The sequence below is a fragment of the Pecten maximus genome, chromosome 3, assembly GCF_902652985.1.
Source record: "Pecten maximus chromosome 3, xPecMax1.1, whole genome shotgun sequence".
Lineage (NCBI taxonomy): Eukaryota > Metazoa > Mollusca > Bivalvia > Pectinida > Pectinidae > Pecten > Pecten maximus.
In genome coordinates, this window is record NC_047017.1 from 52,253,998 (window position 1) to 52,275,924 (window position 21,927).

A 21,927-nucleotide genomic window follows, 5' to 3' on the forward strand; every position below is an offset into this window, starting at 1 on the left:
TGACAAATGTGTGGAGGTAAAGGACAAAGGTATGGGAGAAAGGTCAAAGGTATGGAGGTAAAGGACAAAAATATGAGAAAAGGACAAATGTGTGGGAAAATGACAAAGGTATGGGCAAAATGACAAAGGTGTGGGGAAAAGACAAATGTACAGGGTAAAAGGACAAAGGTTTGGGGGAAAGGTCAAAAGGTGTGGGAAAAGGTCAAAGGTATGTGGAAAAGGTCAAAGGAAGGAGAAAAGACCAAAGGTTTGGGGGAAAAGGACAAATGTCAACTGTTGTTTCTTATGAAAAAGTTTTTATATGCTTATATCATGATTGAAAGAAATGAAAACAAATCCACCATTAAATGATAACCAATACATGTAGATATCAATTTTCTTCCGATAACATTCACCATCTAACCCTACACTTTGTATTCCTGTTTCAGGTCGGTGCTTCAGACGACAAGGGAGGGGAAAATACCAGAAATATCGAGCCTTGAACAATAATTGGGCCTGCCATTTGTTAAACGATCTGTGCCTAATTATTTCACGATTTCCAGAACAGTTAATAAAAGTCGTACAGTATTTTTCTTGATGCGAGCTTAGAACGGACAGAGGCTTGTTCAACTCGTGGTGTGATTAACTGGTATATTTCTATTAGAGTCAGATAGTCTGTGAATTATTGTAGAGCGGTCGAGAGGCTTTAATATTGAACATTATTCAGACAAATGAAAGATAAAGCTGATCCATGACGAATCGAGCTGAAAATCCACGTGTTATATCATTAGACTGGTGACCATCAAGTTGACTAGAGTTGTGTTGTGAAGTCGAGGCATACCTTAAACTAGGACATACTAATCTATTGTACTTGTTAGGTTATAGTAAGTCTGATATTGTTTTTCTTGGTCTTTAGTAGAAATATAATGTTTCCATAAATGGATTTTTTCCGTGATAATAACTATATTGCGTTACAATATGGTTTATACAGGTACAAAGAGAAACCCTTGGATTTGGGAGATGTAAGGTGACACACAATGACGGTCCAGTGTTGAGACCATGTCGGTCTTTTACCATGTGACTAGTATAAACGGTACACATTTATACCGCTGGGTAGAATAGAGCAGTAGTTCTGCTTGTGTCATTGGATCCATCGAGCTTATATATATTATACAGTATCTCACAAACTGCTTGTATATGTTATTCTTGCGATGCTTTCAGGCAAAAGTTATTAAATCATGCAAGTTTAATAAAGAATTGTTTAGTTTCAAATATTTTGTATGTAAGTCAAAGAGGTATGTCACATATTGGCCTGTTTCGACCTAACGGTTACCGTTTTCAAAATAAAAAAAAAAAATGTTTAAAATTGAGGTTTTGAATACAAACCTTAAATCTATAACAAATAAAAAATACTATTTGCGAAAAATTTCTTTGTTCATTGCAATGGATATTTCATTAAATGACCGTAAAGTTGCATCATCGGGCTATTTGCAACTTTCGAGGGGGCTTTCCCACATTCATATCATTTTTTGACATAGAGCGCATCGGAAGACCAACTTTTACAATGTCTAATTTTATATAAATTATTTAGAATAAAGACAGAAATGTTGAGATAGAAAATTTTCACTTGAATAAAATGAGTGAAATTATAACCGAATTACTCCGTATCATTCAAAGTAAAATGTAAACAAACTTGATGTATGGCAACTGTTGGATGAGATGTAATACTGTCATCGTGATTGACCCCTGTGATATCGCCTATTGATTGTACTGATAATGTCTGATATCACTAAACAATTAGTGGATATCGTCTATTGTACTGATGTCTGACATCACTAAACAATTAGTGGATATCGTCTATTGTACTGATAATGTCTGACATCACTAAACAATTAGTGGATATCGTCTATTGTACTGATGTCTGACATCACTAAACAATTAGTGGATATCGTCTATTGTACTGATAATGTCTGACATCACTAAACAATTAGTGGATATCGTCTATTGTACTGATAATGTCTGACATCACTAAACAATTAGTGGATATCGTCTATTGTACTGATAATGTCTGATATCACTAAACAATTAGTGGATATCGTCTATTGTACTGATAATGTCTGATATCACTAAACAATTAGTGGATATCGTCTATTGTACTGATAATGTCTGATATCACTAAACAATTAGTGGATATCGTCTATTGTACTGATAATGTCTGATATCACTAAACAATTAGTGGATATCGTCTATTGTACTGATAATGTCTGATATCACTAAACAATTAGTGGATATCGTCTATTGATTGTACTGATAATGTCTGATATCACTAAACAATTAGTGGATATCGTCTATTGATTGTTATTAGTGGATATCGTCTATTGATTGTACTGATAATGTCTGATATTACAAATTTTACAGCAATATCATTTATTGTATAAGTAATATTACCGATTCAGTTGGTATCACAATAATAAAATTACGTTATAAAGCTTTCCGATGACTCAATAAGACGAAGATTGCGGCGACATCAGAAATTCAAACTGAGTATGTGATGTCAATCAAAGTCGATATAAAGAAGTCGCACAACTTTTGGTGTTACATTGGTTTGTATTTAACACAAAACCTCTCTATAAAATCTACCATACAGCTGGAATGTTACAAACACATACCTTTTACCATCACAGAAGTTGGTAATACAAATGTACATTCAATACAGTAAAACTAATAGAGTTTTAGATCTTTGGCCGCTATACATTGTGTCCTAAGCATTGTGTCCTAACTAGTTCCTTGTGCATCATCTAAACAACACTGTTCAAAGTGTGACCTTGTGTGACCTTGCTCTGACTAGTATGATAACATGAACATTTTATCTCATACATTTGGTATAAAGTAAAAAGTTGTATAATCCTAATAGATTAAAGGGTTTTGACTAATTCAAGTTAACCAGACCCTGGTTTAATCTATTTCTTTAACTTGAGGGAATTCCTTTATCTCTACAAATTACAAAAAATTCAATTACCTTTAGTCTAAAAGAAAGAACAGCTTTGAATGCATACTTACGGTAATAATTAGTGTAAAAATTATAGAATTAAATACTCTATTTTTAGTCAAGAAAACCTGAACACAATCTCCCTCAAGGAAATTTCAAATGCTTGGTAACATCAGAGACATATATATCTGTATATATGTCTCTGGTAACATAGATAAACTAATTCAGGCACGGTGACAAAGGGAGATAACTATGTCACAGATTTCTTCTACATATACTATTACTGACAGTCTAATACAACAATAGCAGATCGGGCGTCACATAAATAAGAATCCTGCTGTTTAGGTACTTACTGTTTAAAATAAATCTTTGGTCTCACAGAGCAGCGAGCAATGTATATAACATTTAAGTACTAAATAAATTTATCAATTTACAATTGAAGCATTGAATACCATAGTAATGACAACTTACTTTAATTTACAAAAGATTTCATACCTTTCTGGAACAAAAAATACCATGGGACATTATTCCAAAATACCATGGGACATTGAATAGTCCGAAATACCATCGGACATTGAAAAGTCCAAAATATCATGGGACATTGAATAGTACAAAATACCATGGGACATTAGTCCAAAATACCATGGGACATTGAAAAGTTGTTTGAACTACATTGAATTACAAATATGTTCCATTCAGAATTGGTCAGAAACAGGGTAACGTCTACATTATCAGGATTAACTTAAACTGATATGAACTGCAAATTCTAAAGTAAATAAGAACCCCTAAAATACAAGGGCAAAGTTGCAAAACAAGAAAATGGAACAAATCACTCTCAATATTGATAAAAAATTCAGATCTGAAAAGACATCAAAAAGCTAATTATATAGGAAGTGTACACCAGATAATGTAAACAAGGGTAAGAACTTGTCTGAGTATCAAGTGTAGTAACTTAATACTATATATCATAGCAGTTATCTTCACCCACTTTCAAGGTCACAGGGGTCAGCCTAATCAAACATTGAATTATCAATTACATATTATATAACAGGGAGGAAAGGGTTAGATAGTAGGTAATTAAACACCAACCAGAAAACTGGAGATAACAACGTCTCCAATGTGACGATATAAGACCACTTTTTCCGGCCTCACAATTTAAGGAAGATAAAATTGTTCAGCACAATATGCAATTTACACGTAAATAATTTGATATATTTCTTTACACTCTACCATTACAGTCATAATGTAAACAGTAAACTTCATTCAATTAGGTTGAGAAATGTTTGATACTGTGAACAAAAAAATCTTGTATTGTAACCAAAGCTATAACCATATTTTATTAGCTGAACCATCACAGCTATCACAAACAAATCTAAGAAAAACTGTATTCAAAGAAAAAAATCTTACTAATTATTTGAAGGACGTCAACAATGATAATATATAAGGGAAAGTGTGCCAAGACTAGAGATCTTTGAGTAGTTGTCAATTAAGAAAAACATATATTATGATATTATCATTCTTACTTTACCTGGTAATGTTCACACTTTTTAAGAGATGAACATAATCATGTCGATAGACTTTGTTTAAAGAATATATATCACTCCAATGTTTCATTAACAATATCAATACTTGAAACATATGAGATAAACTACAACATCATTGATTACTTTGGTTACAAATTCCCAGATAAATACAAAGTCATGTTACCCCACAGTACTCTAGTAACAGAAAACAAACATCACATTTTATATAAAACATTCTTAATCCAAATACCACAAGTGAATTAAGTTTTATTTTACAGATTTAGTTTTAAATGTGAAATTTGGATTAAAACTCAGTATAATGGACGCAGTCTCTAGTATCACAAAACATCTTGTTCTACAATACTATGAATTTTAATATTTAGCTGTTTTCAAAGAATGTAAAATTCAGAGAAAACTGAGATCAACACACTGATTTTATATTTATATTGTCAGTAACTATCAAATCAAGAAAACATTGATGTACTTTGTTTTTGTTCTGTTAAAAGAATATAAAAAAATTAATGTTCTATTGTACATGGTGTATGTAAAATCTACAGAAGTTTTCTAAATAACCACTTTACCAAGACAGAAATGATAAAATACAGTTAAATCACTACCTCAAATCTGACAAGTTTATCTACAGACCTCTGACAAGTTTATCTACAGACCTCAATGATTACAAGTTTACAATGATAAAATCAAAATCACTACCTCAGATCTGACAAGTTTATCTACAGACCTCAATAATTACAAGTTTACAATGATAAAATCAAAATCACTACCTCAGATCTGACAAGTTTATCCTTGAATAGACATAATTTTCAGAATAATAAGTGTTTATACACCACCTGGATGATACTGATTATAACACACAGCCAGTATTTTGAGAAGCAGCATTTTTCTTTGAGATATCATAGCAAGACGTACAAATTTATAAATTACATGATTTTGTTGGCTTTTCAGATCTGAAACATGCGCTGCTGTGGCAAAATTTATCTGCAACTAAATAATTTGTAGAGTTGAAAAGGAATGACTATTCTGATGAATAGGACTAGGTCCATCCAGGCGTTTCACTTACTTATCAGCATTGTCTAAGTTAAATTAAAGTCAAGGACTTGGACCATCCTGGCCTTTAACCCAGTCATCAGTGTTGACTAAGATAATCTAAAGTCAAGGATTAGGACCATCCCGGCCTTTAACCCAGTCATCAGTGTTGACTAAGATAATCTAAAGTCGAGGATTAGAACCATCCTGGCCTTTAACCCAGTCATCAGTGTTGACTAAGATAATCTAAAGTCAAGGATTAGGACCATCCCGGCCTTTAACCCAGTCATCAGTGTTGACTAAGATAATCTAAAGTCAAGGATTAGAACCATCCCAGCCTTTAACCCAGTCATCAGTGTTGACTAAGATAATCTAAAGTCAAGGATTAGAACCATCCCGGCCTTTAACCCAGTCATCAGTGTTGACTAAGATAATCTAAAGTCGAGGATTAGGACCATCCCGGCCTTTAACCCAGTCATCAGTGTTGACTAAGATAATCTAAAGTCGAGGATTAGGACCATCCCGGCCTTTAACCCAGTCATCAGTGTTGACTAAGATAATCTAAAGTCGAGGACTAGGACCATCCCGGCCTTTAACCCAGTCATCAGTGTTGACTAAGATAATCTAAAGTCGAGGATCAGAACCATCCCGGCCTTTAACCCAGTCATCAGTGTTGACTAAGATAATCTAAAGTCGAGGATTAGGACCATCCCGGCCTTTAACCCAGTCATCAGTGTTGACTGAGATAATCTAAAGTCGAGGATTAGGACCATCCCGGCCTTTAACCCAGTCATCAGTGTTGACTAAGATAATCTAAAGTCGAGGACTAGGACCATCCCGGCCTTTAACCCAGTCATCAGTGTTGACTAAGATAATCTAAAGTCGAGGATTAGGACCATCCCGGCCTTTAACCCAGTCATCAGTGTTGACTAAGATAATCTAAAGTCGAGGATTAGGACCATCCCGGCCTTTAACCCAGTCATCAGTGTTGACTGAGATAATCTAAAGTCGAGGATTAGGACCATCCCGGCCTTTAACCCAGTCATCAGTGTTGACTAAGATAATCTAAAGTCGAGGACTAGGACCATCCCGGCCTTTAACCCAGTCATCAGTGTTGACTAAGATAATCTAAAGTCGAGGATCAGAACCATCCTGGCCTTTAACCCAGTCATCAGTGTTGACTAAGATAATCTAAAGTCAAGGATCAGAACCATCCTGGCCTTTAACCCAGTCATCAGTGTTGACTAAGATAATCTAAAGTCGAGGATTAGGACCATCCCAGCCTTTAACCCAGTCATCAGTGTTGACTAAGATAATCTAAAGTCGAGGACTAGGACCATCCCGGCCTTTAACCCAGTCATCAGTGTTGACTAAGATAATCTAAAGTCGAGGATTAGGACCATCCCGGCCTTTAACCCAGTCATCAGTGTTGACTAAGATAATCTAAAGTCGAGGATTAGGACCATCCCGGCCTTTAACCCAGTCATCAGTGTTGACTGAGATAATCTAAAGTCGAGGATTAGGACCATCCCGGCCTTTAACCCAGTCATCAGTGTTGACTAAGATAATCTAAAGTCGAGGACTAGGACCATCCCGGCCTTTAACCCAGTCATCAGTGTTGACTAAGATAATCTAAAGTCGAGGATCAGAACCATCCTGGCCTTTAACCCAGTCATCAGTGTTGACTAAGATAATCTAAAGTCAAGGATCAGAACCATCCTGGCCTTTAACCCAGTCATCAGTGTTGACTAAGATAATCTAAAGTCGAGGATTAGGACCATCCCAGCCTTTAACCCAGTCATCAGTGTTGACTAAGATAATCTAATGTCAAGGATTAGGACCATCCCGGCCTTTAACCCAGTCATCAGTGTTGACTAAGATAATCTAAAGTCGAGGATTAGGACCATCCCAGCCTTTAACCCAGTCATCAGTGTTGACTAAGATAATCTAATGTCAAGGATTAGGACCATCCCGGCCTTTAACCCAGTCATCAGTGTTGACTAAGATAATCTAAAGTCAAGGACTAGAACCATCCCAGCCTTTAACCCAGTCATCAGTGTTGACTAAGATAATCTAAAGTCGAGGATTAGGACCATCCCGGCCTTTAACCCAGTCATCAGTGTTGACTAAGATAATCTAAAGTCAAGGATTAGGACCATCCCGGCCTTTAACCCAGTCATCAGTGTTGACTAAGATAATCTAATGTCGAGGATTAGGACCATTCTGGCCTTTAACCCAGTCATCAGTGTTGACTAAGATAATCTAAAGTCGAGGATTAGAACCATCCCGGTCTTTAACCCAGTCATCAGTGTTGACTAAGATAATCTAAAGTCGAGGATTAGGACCATCCCAGCCTTTAATCCAGTCATCAGTGTTGACTAAGATAATCTAAAGTCGAGGATTAGGACCATCCCGGCCTTTAACCCAGTCATCAGTGTTGACTAAGATAATCTAAAGTCGAGGATTAGAACCATCCCGGCCTTTAACCCAGTCATCAGTGTTGACTAAGATAATCTAAAGTCGAGGATTAGGACCATCCCGGCCTTTAACCCAGTCATCAGTGTTGACTAAGATAATCTAAAGTCAACGATTAGGACCATCCCGGCCTTTAACCCAGTCATCAGTGTTGACTAAGATAATCTAAAGTCAAGGATTAGGACCATCCCGGCCTTTAACCCAGTCATCAGTGTTGACTAAGATAATCTAAAGTCAAGGATTAGGACCATCCCAGCCTTTAACCCAGTCATCAGTGTTGACTAAGATAATCTAAAGTCAAGGATTAGAACCATCCCGGCCTTTAACCCAGTCATCAGTGTTGACTAAGATAATCTAAAGTCAAGGATTAGGACCATCCCGGCCTTTAACCCAGTCATCAGTGTTGACTAAGATAATCTAAAGTAGAGGATTAGAACCATCCCGGCCTTTAACCCAGTCATCAGTGTTGACTAAGATAATCTAAAGTCAAGGATTAGGACCATCCCGGCCTTTAACCCAGTCATCAGTGTTGACTAAGATAATCTAAAGTCAACGATTAGGACCATCCCGGCCTTTAACCCAGTCATCAGTGTTGACTAAGATAATCTAAAGTCGAGGATTAGGACCATCCCGGCCTTTAACCCAGTCATCAGTGTTGACTAAGATAATCTAATGTCGACAAAATATCAAATCATTTTATGGTCAGATTGCCCAGGTGTAACGCAATTTAAATTTTGGCGATCACAGATTTTGATCTGCCAGGTCACCAAACTAAACTGCCACAAATATAACCTGCTGTATGATATATATAACGAAATTCTTTAATCTACAGTGATTTGGACTATTCCAGTCAAACAGGAACAACCAAGAGAAGTGAATTAAAACATTACCATATAAGGAGATGCATTTTCTCTTGTGTCCACCATACAGTTCTCTGTTGGTAATTATATATTTTACTGGAATAGCCCTTATAATGCTTCAGAGATTCTATCCTAAAATCATCAGTATAAACTACCTGGCCTTAATAATGACATTATTCTATAAGAACTTTACAGTAAAACAGGATCTACATCCCAGAGAGTAAAATATAAATAATTATCAAAGATTTAGTTGACACAACCTTGTGTATATAAACCTTCTTAAATGCAATACATTGTATTTTCAAAATTATTTTCCTTTTTTTGTAGAAATATCTTATTACATAATACAAACTTATATCAGGATTTCATAAAAGACATTGAAAATGTAGAACTTAAAGATTTCAGACTAACAATTCTTCGGCGTGGTTGGAAGCGTTGACAGAAGGGAAATCTGCCATGAAGAGCCATGATAGCTGTTAGGACGATCACCATTCCGAGGAGGATGTAACCAAAGGCTAGTGATGGTGCCTCCTCCTGGAATAGATAAGAAGGTCACCTGATGATATGTAAAACTAAGCCAACTTTTTTATTTGGGTTATGCAGTCAATAGGTTCTTCAAAATTCATGGTTAAAACTGCTTATTGATAATTGATGTAGGTATTCAGAGAGTCTTACCAAGACAGCTGCATTCCTTTTCACTATCCCCTCGTTAAATTTCCAGTCAATTAAATAATTAAAAAACTTCACATACAAAGGGTGTATTTCCTGCAAAATGCTCTGAAAAAGAAATAAAAAAAGAGATTTTAAAACCAAATATAAACTTTTTTCAAACTGTTTTTTTCTTAAGACATAAAGAATGTTGCCGTTGCTAGTTAGTTATCTTATATTCACTATATCTTAGACAACCCACAGTTAATTAAGGTTCCTTAAAACTTGAGGATATTTAATGTTATTTTACATACTTTCTTTATCTCCTCGTTCAATTTACTGGTGAACAAAACTTACCTGAAGCTGTTCACTTTTAGGATTGAACAAATTAAAACAACTTTTCCCCTCTGCTGGTTGCTTCCAAGGCCATAGCTCAATGGCAAAGGAAAAAGGGATCTGAAAATGATACAGTCATTTAAAGTGTGTGCTGTTTTATTTTCCTTTAAATTTTTCAATTAAAAACCCCCAACTTTTACTTATACTGATTTTATCCCATTATATCCAGCTGATTAAAGTTATATTCTCCGGTTCTTTGAGATCTTGAGATATTGCTATCTGTGACATTATTAAATTATCACAATTTTAGTTCTTGTTTAATTAATTAATTGTTTAATTCATTGTTACACATCTGTTTATATATATACATGTATATATTTTTATTACCATTCTTGATCCTGCCATGAAGTCAAAGATCGTGCCGTCAGCTGTGTAGTGGTTGAGAACGTAGGATTGACCATAGGTGTACCCATGTTTTGTAGCATGTGACAATTCAGAAGCTAAATCCAGCATATCTTCTACATTGTAAGGGTGGCGATTTTCCAATTTTGATTTGGTATCTGTAAATAAAAATTTGTAATAAAGACTGAAGTTATATTTATTTACTCTTAATTCATGTAAAGTGATTTACTGCTGACATATATAACAGTAAGCAGCTGGAAAAGATTGCGTTAAGATAATAATGTAGATAATACAAAATGTATATATCTATTGCCTATTATGTAGTACAACCGATACTTACAGGGAATTACTATCATTAAATGTTACTTACTTTCCTTATTTCCATACTTTATGAACAATTTCAGGGTAACCATAATGAGGATAAAACTTATGATTGAATACAACATAATTAATACTAATCTACCATGTAATTATAATATTGGAGTAAATACCTGCGTAAGGAACGTAAATCTGGTTAATTCCCGAGTGAAAAGAGACGAAGGCATCAAACTTGTATTTCAATGTGAGCTCACGAAACACTTTGGCCTCTGGTTCTGAAAGTAAAGATAAGGATAATCATTAAAACAAAATACATATATTGTAAAGCACTCAAATGTTTAAGGTACTTACGAATACCAGTTTTTCTGACATATTGTTGACAGATTAAGGATACTGAGGACTGAGGCTTCCATCTACAGACAAAAGGACAAACTGAATCCAGTACACAGCTGTACTGTACTCACCTGAGAAAGGTTGTGTGAGTAAAGACACTGGTACTGTACTCACCTGAGAAAGGTTGTGTGAGTAAAGACACTGGTACTGTACTCACCTGAGAAAGGTTGTGTGAGTAAAGACACTGGTACTGTACTCACCTGAGAAAGGTTGTGTGAGTAAAGACACCTGGTACTGTACTCACCTGAGAAAGGTTGTGTGAGTAAAGACACTGGTACTGTACTCACCTGAGAAAGGTTGTGTGAGTTAAGACACTGGTACTGTACTCACCTGAGAAAGGTTGTGTGAGTAAAGACACTGGTACTGTACTCACCTGAGAAAGTTGTGTGAGTAAAGACACTGGTACTGTACTCACCTGAGAAAGTTGTGTGAGTAAAGACACAGGTACTGTACTCACCTGAGAAAGGTTGTGTGAGTAAAGACACCGGTACTGTACTCACCTGAGAAAGGTTGTGTGAGTAAAGACACTGGTACTGTACTCACCTGAGAAAGGTTGTGTGAGTAAAGACACTGGTACTGTACTCACCTGAGAAAGGTTGTGTGAGTAAGACACTGGTACTGTACTCACCTGAGAAAGGTTGTGTGAGTAAGACACTGGTACTGTACTCACCTGAGAAAGGTTGTGTGAGTAAAGACACTGGTACTGTACTCACCTGAGAAAGGTTGTGTGAGTAAAGACACTGGTACTGTACTCACCTGAGAAAGCTGTGTGAGTAAAGACACTGGTACTGTACTCACCTGAGAAAGGTTGTGTGAGTAAAGACACTGGTACTGTACTCACCTGAGAAAGGTTGTGTGAGTAAAGACACTGGTACTGTACTCACCTGAGAAAGGTTGTGTGAGTAAAGACACTGGTACTGTACTCACCTGAGAAAGGTTGTGTGAGTAAAGACACTGGTACTGTACTCACCTGAGAAAGGTTGTGTGAGTAAAGACACTGGTACTGTACTCACCTGAGAAAGTTGTGTGAGTAAAGACACTGGTACTGTACTCACCTGAGAAAGGTTGTGTGAGTAAAGACACTGGTACTGTACTCACCTGAGAAAGGTTGTGTGAGTAAAGACACCGGTACTGTACTCACCTGAGAAAGGTTGTGTGAGTAAAGACACCGGTACTGTACTCACCTGAGAAAGGTTGTGTGAGTAAGACACTGGTACTGTACTCACCTGAGAAAGGTTGTGTGAGTAAGACACTGGTACTGTACTCACCTGAGAAAGGTTGTGTGAGTAAAGACACTGGTACTGTACTCACCTGAGAAAGGTTGTGTGAGTAAAGACACTGGTACTGTACTCACCTGAGAAAGGTTGTGTGAGTAAAGACACCGGTACTGTACTCACCTGAGAAAGGTTGTGTGAGTAAAGACACTGGTACTGTACTCACCTGAGAAAGGTTGTGTGAGTAAAGACACTGGTACTGTACTCACCTGAGAAAGGTTGTGTGAGTTAAGACACCGGTACTGTACTCACCTGAGAAAGGTTGTGTGAGTAAAGACACTGGTACTGTACTCACCTGAGAAAGGTTGTGTGAGTAAAGACACCTGGTACTGTACTCACCTGAGAAAGGTTGTGTGAGTAAAGACACTGGTACTGTACTCACCTGAGAAAGGTTGTGTGAGTTAAGACACTGGTACTGTACTCACCTGAGAAAGGTTGTGTGAGTAAAGACACTGGTACTGTACTCACCTGAGAAAGGTTGTGTGAGTAAAGACACTGGTACTGTACTCACCTGAGAAAGGTTGTGTGAGTAAAGACACTGGTACTGTACTCACCTGAGAAAGGTTGTGTGAGTAAAGACACTGGTACTGTACTCACCTGAGAAAGTTGTGTGAGTAAAGACACCGGTACTGTACTCACCTGAGAAAGGTTGTGTGAGTTAAGACACTGGTACTGTACTCACCTGAGAAAGGTTGTGTGCCCTCTATATTCCTCATCAGTTGGGTCAGATGAACTGCCCTTGCCACCAAACTCCCAGTCAAAGTTGCGGTCTAGGTCTACCCCAGTGCTAGTTCCTCGCCAACAGTAGTTACTCTTCTGCTCCAGCAGGCTACGCCCATCAGGATTCGCCATACCAATGATAAATAGGTCAACCTTGGACAGTATTGATCTGGTAAATTGTTCAGCATAACTGCCAGGCAGTGAAGACAGTCCTGCTGTTAGATTACTGATGAAAAACAGCATGGATTCAACAGGCAGGAACTCCCTCGCATGCTCTCCAAATGAAAAGAGGACTTTTAGTTTGGGTGTCATAGTATTTTTGAATAGCTGAGTTGATGTACTCCCAGTAAAGTTGGTGATATGGATGACTAGCTGGGATTTTCCAAATCGAGAATGATAACTTGAATCTATTCTCATATAATTCGTATTCCTTTGAACAATATCATTAATTTTTTTTTCTAAGGAGGAAATATTATGATAAAAGTCATAGCTTGGCAGATATATTTCTTTTTGTGGTTTCACATCAATCCCTAATACAAAGTTGTACAATAATGATTTGATGGCAAGATGGAGAAGTATGATGATGAAGATCTGTTGAAGAGCCATGTCACAACCTGAAAAAAGAACATACATGCAGATCAAAATGTAGTCAAACAAAGAGTTTAAGAAATACATAAGCATGCTCAGAAAGGAATCTATCAGAGGCATCACATCACTTAGCTTGAATCTATACGGAGAAGAGCTACTGGACATGTGTTCAAATACTACAGTCCTTGCGTCCCTGGATTAGTAAATCTCTCAGGAGACCATGCTGGAGAATTGAGACATTCTGGGTGGGAAGGTTGCCGACATTTTCAATGAAAATCAACCCTTTCTTTCATCAAAATGTCTTAATTTATTTCAAAAGTGACTGGTACCTATATGTACAAACTACATAATATATGTAATAATTAGTTAGGGTTGAAAATATCTAGTGGGAACTAATTGAGAAACAGTGTAGAAACGAGTGTAGGAACGCAACACTATATTACAAAATTCTTGATCTCTGCTAAGCTAATCCAGACACATCTGAAGAAATCCAAACTCATTTCTGCATCCAAAAATCTTGACAAGGTGGTCTACTTTTTCCCAATACCATGAGAGACTCGAGTTCCCTCCCAGACCCAGTAGTCAATGCTGAGACACTCGACTCTTTCAAATGTCCACTTTACCCTTACGACAGTTCTTCATAGAACAGTATTTGACCACCTGCTCATAAACTCCTATCCCATTTTCCATACTAAGTGGTTTGCCTGTAGGCTGTATATCTAATCTGGTGTTCCTGAATTGTCCAAGAGATGAAGACCAACTTGTCCACACAAAAGCTAATTGTATATGAATGTAACAGAGCACATGATTAATTAAATTTAAATCACTGCCTCCGCTAGGAATCGAACCCGGGACCTCTGGCTTACTAGTCTTATGCTCAACCGATCGAGCTAAAGAGAAGATATCTCTAGCCGAGCGGTATATTGCGGCTAGTATTTACCAGGGTTACATACTCCCCCTCCAGGAAAGAACTCGTCCTCGAGTTTCCAGGAGTAACAGCGATGCTTGTGGAGCAATCCTGAGTATTTTCCCCGGGTCCCTACATGGGCGCCAATGTAACAGAGCACATGATAAATTAAATTTAAATCATTGCCTCCGCTAGGAATCGAACCCGGGAGCTCTGGCTTACTAGTCTTATGCTCAACCGATCGAGCTAAAGAGAAGATCTCTCTAGCCGAGTGGTATATTGCGGCTAGTATTTACCAGGGTTACATGAAACTACATCCTTACTTGAGAGTATAAATCTCTTTGAAGAATACTCTGTTTTTAAAAGGAAGGATACGTATGCTGAGTACCTTACACAAATATAATACTTCACTCAATACTGTAATGCTGTTTTTAGAAAACATTTTAGCACAAATCCAAACATACGTGAGCACACGGTCAGTAATTGCTCCAATCTTAGTCTTTGTCCATTAATTCAAGAAAAATGAGGGAAAAAGAGGCCTAGTGGGCCTGTATATTACCCCTTAAAATTTCAACAATGAATGGCAAAACATTCAATTGCTAAAAATATAACACTTGATTCAAATATATATGCCTAGAATATTGTTTTCCTATGATTGAGACTGACCCAGCATATATGATCAGTAGGCCTAGTCCCCTTCACCAAACTTTCTCTCTAGATCTAGATCTGCTCCCATATATATCCGTCAGGGCTTGGGGACATTTTGGTGCGGGGTTGTAGCATTGTGTCCAAGGAACTCAATAATGCATTGTATCGTATTAAGGTGGCCAAACGTTTTAAATCATCGCGTCGGTCCCGAAGGTCTGGGATAAGCTTATTGACACCGACATGTACAGTGGCTAAATACATAGAACGGTTGGTAAATACACAAGATCCCGTGGCGTTAGGCCGAGTAGGTTAAAAACTAGATACGTGCACTTACGAATTTGTATAAAAGAGCATATTCTGCAAAGCTGAAATCAAACACGTGCCCTTCAAGCTCAGACCTTGGGATAATGGATAATGTTGAACTTTTCGTCGTCCAAGGCACCTGTCTGCCTGTTTACAATCAAATTAGCCGTAGTTGCGTATTCGCATGCCCATATTTACGTTAATATTTACCGCCTACAACGATTGTACGGAAAGTGACCGTCCGGCTGATTTCTGGTCCAAACCGATATTCTTCATACGTCGCACGAAGTAATCTATAGAACTAAGAATTAAGATTTGTCTCCTCTGATGCAAGCACAACTTTTGATAGAGTCTGGCACGGAGGATAAATTAGAAACTTATGGAAAAAAGGAAATGTTCGAAAAAAGTTTTTTTTTATATTTCTGGTAAAACTCAAAGACTATTAGAAGGTTTTGCTTCAAAAATCATACCTGTAAAAGCTGTTGTTCTACAGGGTTCACTTCTATATCCATTTCTTTAATCATCCTGATACCTTCATATGGGTTATTACATGTAAATGTAGTTATAGGTAAATAATCTCAAAAACTCATGGCAAACGGATCCAACATATTTAACATACATCATTAAAACGCAAATCAAGGAATGATCATTCTTAGACTTGAAAATAAAATTGTCAGACATTTTCTTACCATATTGCAGTTTCTTACCTTTGATATACTGAAGATGTATGAAATAACTACGGCACTGGTTATGGGGGAACCCCACCCCCAGCCTTCTAGGGTTTACTAACGTTGGGACACATATTACACACATATTACACATATATTACACACATATTACACACACGCATTACACACATATTACACATATATTACACACATATTACACACATATTACACATATATTACACACATATTACACACACATATTACACACACATATTACACACATATCACACACATATTACACACACATATTACACACATATTACACATATATTACACACATATTACACATATATTACACATATATTACACACATATTACACATATATCACACATTACATTACACAAATATTACACACATATTACACAAATATTAAACATATATTACACATATATTACACACATATTACACATATATTACACACATATGACACACATATTACACATATATTACACACATATTACACACATATTACACACATATTACACACATATTACACGTGTTGTGAGTTACCTCACTTATCAGACTTATAACGTAACTTCAGCTTTGAAACCATGCAAGATAGAAACAAAATGTGAATTAATTGGGTTTTTTTTTTTTATTATTTCCTCCAAAACATTAAGAGTACAATGTAGGTGGTTACACGACAGTTGGTAAACACTAATGACCAGAAGGTTCTCTTCCGTCTGATAAACAGTGGGCACCTGCCTCTTCATACACAAATGGGAGGAGTAATCCAAATTTTAGCAACACTTTTGAATGTTCTGTCGAAATTGGGATAAACTTTGGAAAAGGATCAACTCGTAAACATGTAACGTTCAATATAACTTTGTGCACAGCCTTTTCAGTTGTTCTCCCAGTAATCTCTCTGAATCAGCTCACTCTGACTGCCTCAGAACATTAATGACTATGAGACCCCCATTTTTTTTATTTAGTCATAATAACAAAGAAGTCACTAAAGATTTGAATTAACAAACCTCTCAATATTTCACTCTTGGCCTACTATGAGGCGGGGCGGATGTTTTGAAATGCTGGTGATAAGTAAGCGATAGAATGATAACTATTTATATATCTATATTTAGGAAACAACTCTGAATGTCTTCATGAACAAGAGTTGCTTCCCTTCCATTACACAATATTTCAATGTAAAACATATTCTAAACAACTTTGATGAAATGAATGTCAAAGAGGCCTAAGGCGGACCTGTGTAATATGTTGAAAACATTTAAAAATCCTTTTGTTTGATTAAAAAAAAAATTAGTGAGTTTTGATTGATTTGCCTTTGACTGTACAATAAGTCACCTGTATACTTTTTTGAGGCTCAACACGTTTTTCTTGCGGTATATCACTTCCGCTGGCTTGATGACTGTCATTTGTTGTCATATTTTTTGCTCGATCTGAATATGACCTATGACCTACTTTTCCGCAGGTTGTTCGTCTACTTTCGCACTAAACAATTGCGTAGCCGAGTTGTAGGTCCGGGAAAGGTTTCGTGTAGTAACTATACCAGCATCTAACAGTATTAATATTTATTTCATTTGTTCTTTTTCTTAAACCTCACCATGATCTTTTATAAATGTATGTGTCTTGCTTTGACAAGATTTCTATCTGGTCATCTACAAATCTAAGCAACCTACTGATTTAAGCTTCATCGATAATGTCAATTAAATTTTTATTTATTAATTATCATCTAATAAACAATCCATCTCGTGTCTGCTCTTTTGAATACGGAACCGTCTCCCATCAATTTCTTGAGTATCCAATGTATGACCACATTGCACTTTAAATTTCTCTATTTAATTTTGCTAGTAGTTATGGAAATCCTTGACACCAACACGTTTCTTCAAGGCTGTCCTGACTGTGACAGAACAACAAACAAACAGTTTCTTCATGATTCGCATCTATTTATTGGTAAATCCAGACGTTTTAATCTCTATATTATCTAGTCAGCCATGCCTTTATTCCTTTGGTTTTATTTTGTATTACATAATGTACACTACACGTCTCTAGAAAAAATGTCCTTTTCTGCTCTGATAACTTTTCTGTAAATTATATTCTAATAAGGAGTCTGTTTGTTTGATACCTTGACAGCTATTGATAGATCAGATATATGCAGAAGGATTTTTGGTTAATGTCTGCCAATATCTGAGTAGCATGCAGTTTATAAAATATGTTCATAACAATCAAATAATAGCTATAATTGTAGTATGTAATTAAGATATACGAATGAGTTATCTCCCTTTGGCTGGTGTATTTTATAATTTTCATTTCAAAATTCACTGTCTATAATTTACAATATATCAATCTTTTACTCTAGCCACCGTCGAAGATAATTTATATAGAATTTGCCTGTAATTCAATCCTATTGACTTCAATCCTATTTCTCAATGAATTTGTTGAAATAAAATGGTAATGTCAATAAATCTACAATTCTTCCGAAAGTGTTGTTTCACTTTCCCCAGTATTTAGTACCCGCAGCGATGAAGTTCGAAGCTTATTTGATTTTTGTCACTTTTTGATCACGGTCTTTAAAGTCACTGGGTGAATAATACAGTATAGACCCGTCACTGGGTGAATACAGTATAGACCCGTCAGTGGGTGAATACAGTATAGACCCGTCAGTGGGTGAATACAGTATAGACCCGTCAGTGGGTGAATACAGTATAGACCCGTCAGTGGGTGAATACAGTATAGACCCGTCACTGGGTGAATACAGTATAGACCCGTCACTCGGTGAATACAGTATAGACCCGTTACTGGGTGAATACAGTATAGACCCGTCACTCGGTGAATACAGTATAGACCCGTTACTGGGTGAATACAGTATAGACCCGTCACTGGGTGAATACAGTATAGACCCGTCACTGGGTGAATACAGTATAGACCCGTCACTGGGTGAATACAGTATAGACCCGTCACTGGGTGAATACAGTATAGACCAGTCACTGGGTGAAAACAGTATAGACCAGTCACTGGGTGAATACAGTATAGACCCGTCACTCGGTGAATACAGTATAGACCCGTCAATGGGTGAATACAGTATAGACCCGTCACTGGGTGAATATAGTATAAACCCGTCACTCGGTGAATACAGTATAGACCCGTCACCGGGTGAATACAGTATAGACCCGTCACTGGGTGAATACAGTATAGACCCGTCACTCGGTGAATACAGTATAGACCCGTCAGTGGGTGAATACATTATAGACCCGTCACTGGGTGAATACAGTATAGACCCGTCAGTGGGTGAATACAGTATAGACCCGTCAGTGGGTGAATACAGTATAGACCCGTCAGTGGGTGAATACAGTATAGACCCGTCAGTGGGTGAATACAGTATAGACCCGTCACTGGGTGAATACAGTATAGACCCGTCAGTGGGTGAATACAGTATAGACCCGTCAGTGGGTGAATACAGTATAGACCCGTCACTGGGTGAATACAGTATAGACCAGTCACTGGGTGAATACAGTATAGACCCGTCACTGGGTGAATACAGTATAGACCCGTCACTGGGTGAATACAGTATAGACCCGTCACTGGGTGAATACAGTATAGACCCGTCACTGGGTGAATACCGTATAGACCCGTCACTGGGTGAATACAGTATAGACCCGTCACTCGGTGAATACAGTATAGACCCGTCAGTGGGTGAATACATTATAGACCCGTCACTGGGTGAATACAGTATAGACCCGTCACTGGGTGAATACAGTATAGACCCGTCACTGGGTGAATACAGTATAGACCCGTCACTGGGTGAATACAGTATAGACCCGTCACTGGGTGAATACAGTATAGACCCGTCACTGGGTGAATACAGTATAGACCCGTCACTGGATGAATACAGTATAGACCCGTCACTGGGTGAATACAGTATAGACCCGTCACTGGGTGAATACAGTATAGACCCGTCACTGGGTGAATACAGTATAGACCCGTCACTGGGTGAATACAGTATAGACCCGTCACTGGATGAATACAGTATAGACCCGTCACTGGGTGAATACAGTATAGACCCGTCACTGGGTGAATACAGTATAGACCCGTCACTGGGTGAATACAGTATAGACCCGTCACTGGGTGAATACAGTATAGACCCGTCACTGGGTGAATACAGTATAGACCCGTCACTGGGTGAATACAGTATAGACCCGTCACTGGATGAATACAGTATAGACCCGTCACTGAGTGAATACAGTATAGACCCGTCACTGGGTGAATACAGTATAGACCCGTCACTGGGTGAATACAGTATAGACCCGTCACTCGGTGAATACAGTATAGAACCGTCACTGGGTGAATACAGTGTAGACCCGTCACTGGGTGAATACAGTATAGACCCGTCACTGGGTGAATACATTATAGACCCGTCACTGGGTGAATACAGTATAGACCCGTCACTGGGTGAATACAGTATAGACCCGTCACTGGGTGAATACAGTATAGACCCGTCACTGGGTGAATACAGTATAGACCCGTCACTGGGTGAATACAGTATAGACCCGTCACTGGGTGAATACAGTATAGACCCGTCACTGGGTGAATACAGTATAGACCCGTCTCTGGGTGAATACATTATAGACCCGTCACTGGGTGAATACAGTATAGACCCGTCACTGGGTGAATACAGTATAGACCCGTCACTGGGTGAATACAGTATAGACCCGTCACTGGGTGAATACAGTATAGACCCGTCACTGGGTGAATACAGTATAGACCCGTCACTGGGTGAATACAGTATAGACCCGTCACTGGGTGAATACAGTATAGACCCGTCACTGGGTGAATACAGTATAGACCCGTCACTGGGTGAATACAGTATAGACCCGTCACTCGGTGAATACAGTATAGACCCGTCACTGGGTGAATACAATATAGACCCGTCACTGGGTGAATACAGTATAGACCCGTCACTCGGTGAATACAGTATAGACCCGTCACTCGGTGAATACAGTATAGACCCGTCACTGGGTGAATACAGTATAGACCCGTCACTGGGTGAATACAGTATAGACCCGTTTTGTTTTGTACCAGGTATATTTTGACATTTTTTTCCTGTCAATGTTCTATAAATCTTCTTGAGTGGTCTACTTTAACTACATGCATTGTTTGTCATGAATCTCACCAACCGAAATATTGCAGCTTTTACAGTGAAATATGGTGCAATATTCTCTCTGGATTTTTTTTTTTATTAGATGACGATAGAGTGTACGGGTGAACTGGATGAGTTTGTGTTCTTACGTAGTATTGAGTGATACGTACCCTGTTTATTACTTTACTAGTAAATGTGATGAATAGTTTCATTATGTGCCACATATATTGGTCACTTAGACTTTCCTCAATTTTCGACTTATCTCATAAACTTAACGGTATACCAGTTAATTAGAAATATAAATATGAATATGCACTAATAACCACGTGACTTATGACGGGCTTTTAGACCGTCCCATGTACTTTAGCTATCAGCAACCCTGGAAAATTAATGTCATGGCCAAATCGAAGTCTCGGGCACTGGTGTCATATTGTACAATGTATCATTATACTTGCAATGAAATAAAAGAAAGTTTAAACTAAACACTGCATCTTTAATGCACATCAAACAGATCACTGACTTTAAACTTGGCCGTCGCTCCCTTGTAAATCGTCAAAATCAATGCATCAGTTTATAGCGATTCGTCAGGTTTTTTTTATAACATCAATCAAATAGCTTGTCGTGTGCCTCAAATTTTGGCCATGACATATTCCCAGTAGTGTAGAGCGGAAGTGAATGTATACGTAGTCCCGGAGTATC

At 37.7% G+C, this 21,927-nt stretch overlaps 3 protein-coding genes across 3 annotated transcripts in view; 2 read left to right on the top strand and 1 right to left on the bottom strand.

Annotated features, from left to right (window-relative positions):
- LOC117324529 (potassium channel subfamily K member 2-like) overlaps positions 1 to 2,869 on the top strand; it is an 18,087-nt gene extending 15,218 nt beyond the window's left edge. The window contains exon 6 of the mRNA XM_033880440.1: positions 429 to 2,869. Coding sequence (XP_033736331.1) covers positions 429 to 482 — 54 coding nt within the window. The 3' untranslated portion in view covers positions 483 to 2,869. The remainder of the gene's footprint in view (positions 1 to 428) is intronic.
- LOC117324530 (carboxypeptidase T-like) lies at positions 2,567 to 15,566 on the bottom strand. The gene is made up of 7 exons (XM_033880441.1): positions 15,439 to 15,566; positions 12,931 to 13,575; positions 10,748 to 10,855; positions 10,242 to 10,414; positions 9,876 to 9,974; positions 9,546 to 9,647; positions 2,567 to 9,404 (listed from the first exon to the last, which is right to left on the bottom strand). Exons 2-7 carry the CDS (start codon positions 13,565 to 13,567, stop codon positions 9,228 to 9,230), a joined length of 1,296 nt encoding a protein of 431 aa, XP_033736332.1. The 5' UTR covers positions 13,568 to 13,575; positions 15,439 to 15,566; the 3' UTR covers positions 2,567 to 9,227.
- A 3,593-nt stretch (positions 15,567 to 19,159) lies between these two features.
- On the top strand, positions 19,160 to 21,181 carry LOC117322815 (coagulation factor V-like). The gene has a single exon (XM_033877757.1). It carries the CDS (start codon positions 19,160 to 19,162, stop codon positions 21,179 to 21,181), a length of 2,022 nt encoding a protein of 673 aa, XP_033733648.1.
- The last annotated feature ends 746 nt before the right edge of the window (positions 21,182 to 21,927 follow it).

Bases quoted from the DNA above. Each gene is read 5' to 3' on its own strand.
- LOC117324530 (XM_033880441.1), bottom strand. From the start codon at position 13,567: ATGGCTCTTCAACAGATCTTCATCATCATACTTCTCCATCTTGCCATC. The intron at 9,975-10,241 runs GTAATAAAAATA...TATCATTTTCAG, and splicing joins TCATGGCAGGATCAAGAATG to ATCCCTTTTTCCTTTGCCAT. The intron at 9,648-9,875 runs GTAAGTTTTGTT...TTTCTTTTTCAG, and splicing joins CTAAAAGTGAACAGCTTCAG to AGCATTTTGCAGGAAATACA.
- LOC117322815 (XM_033877757.1), top strand. From the start codon at position 19,160: ATGGGTGAATACAGTATAGACCCGTCACTGGGTGAATATAGTATAAAC.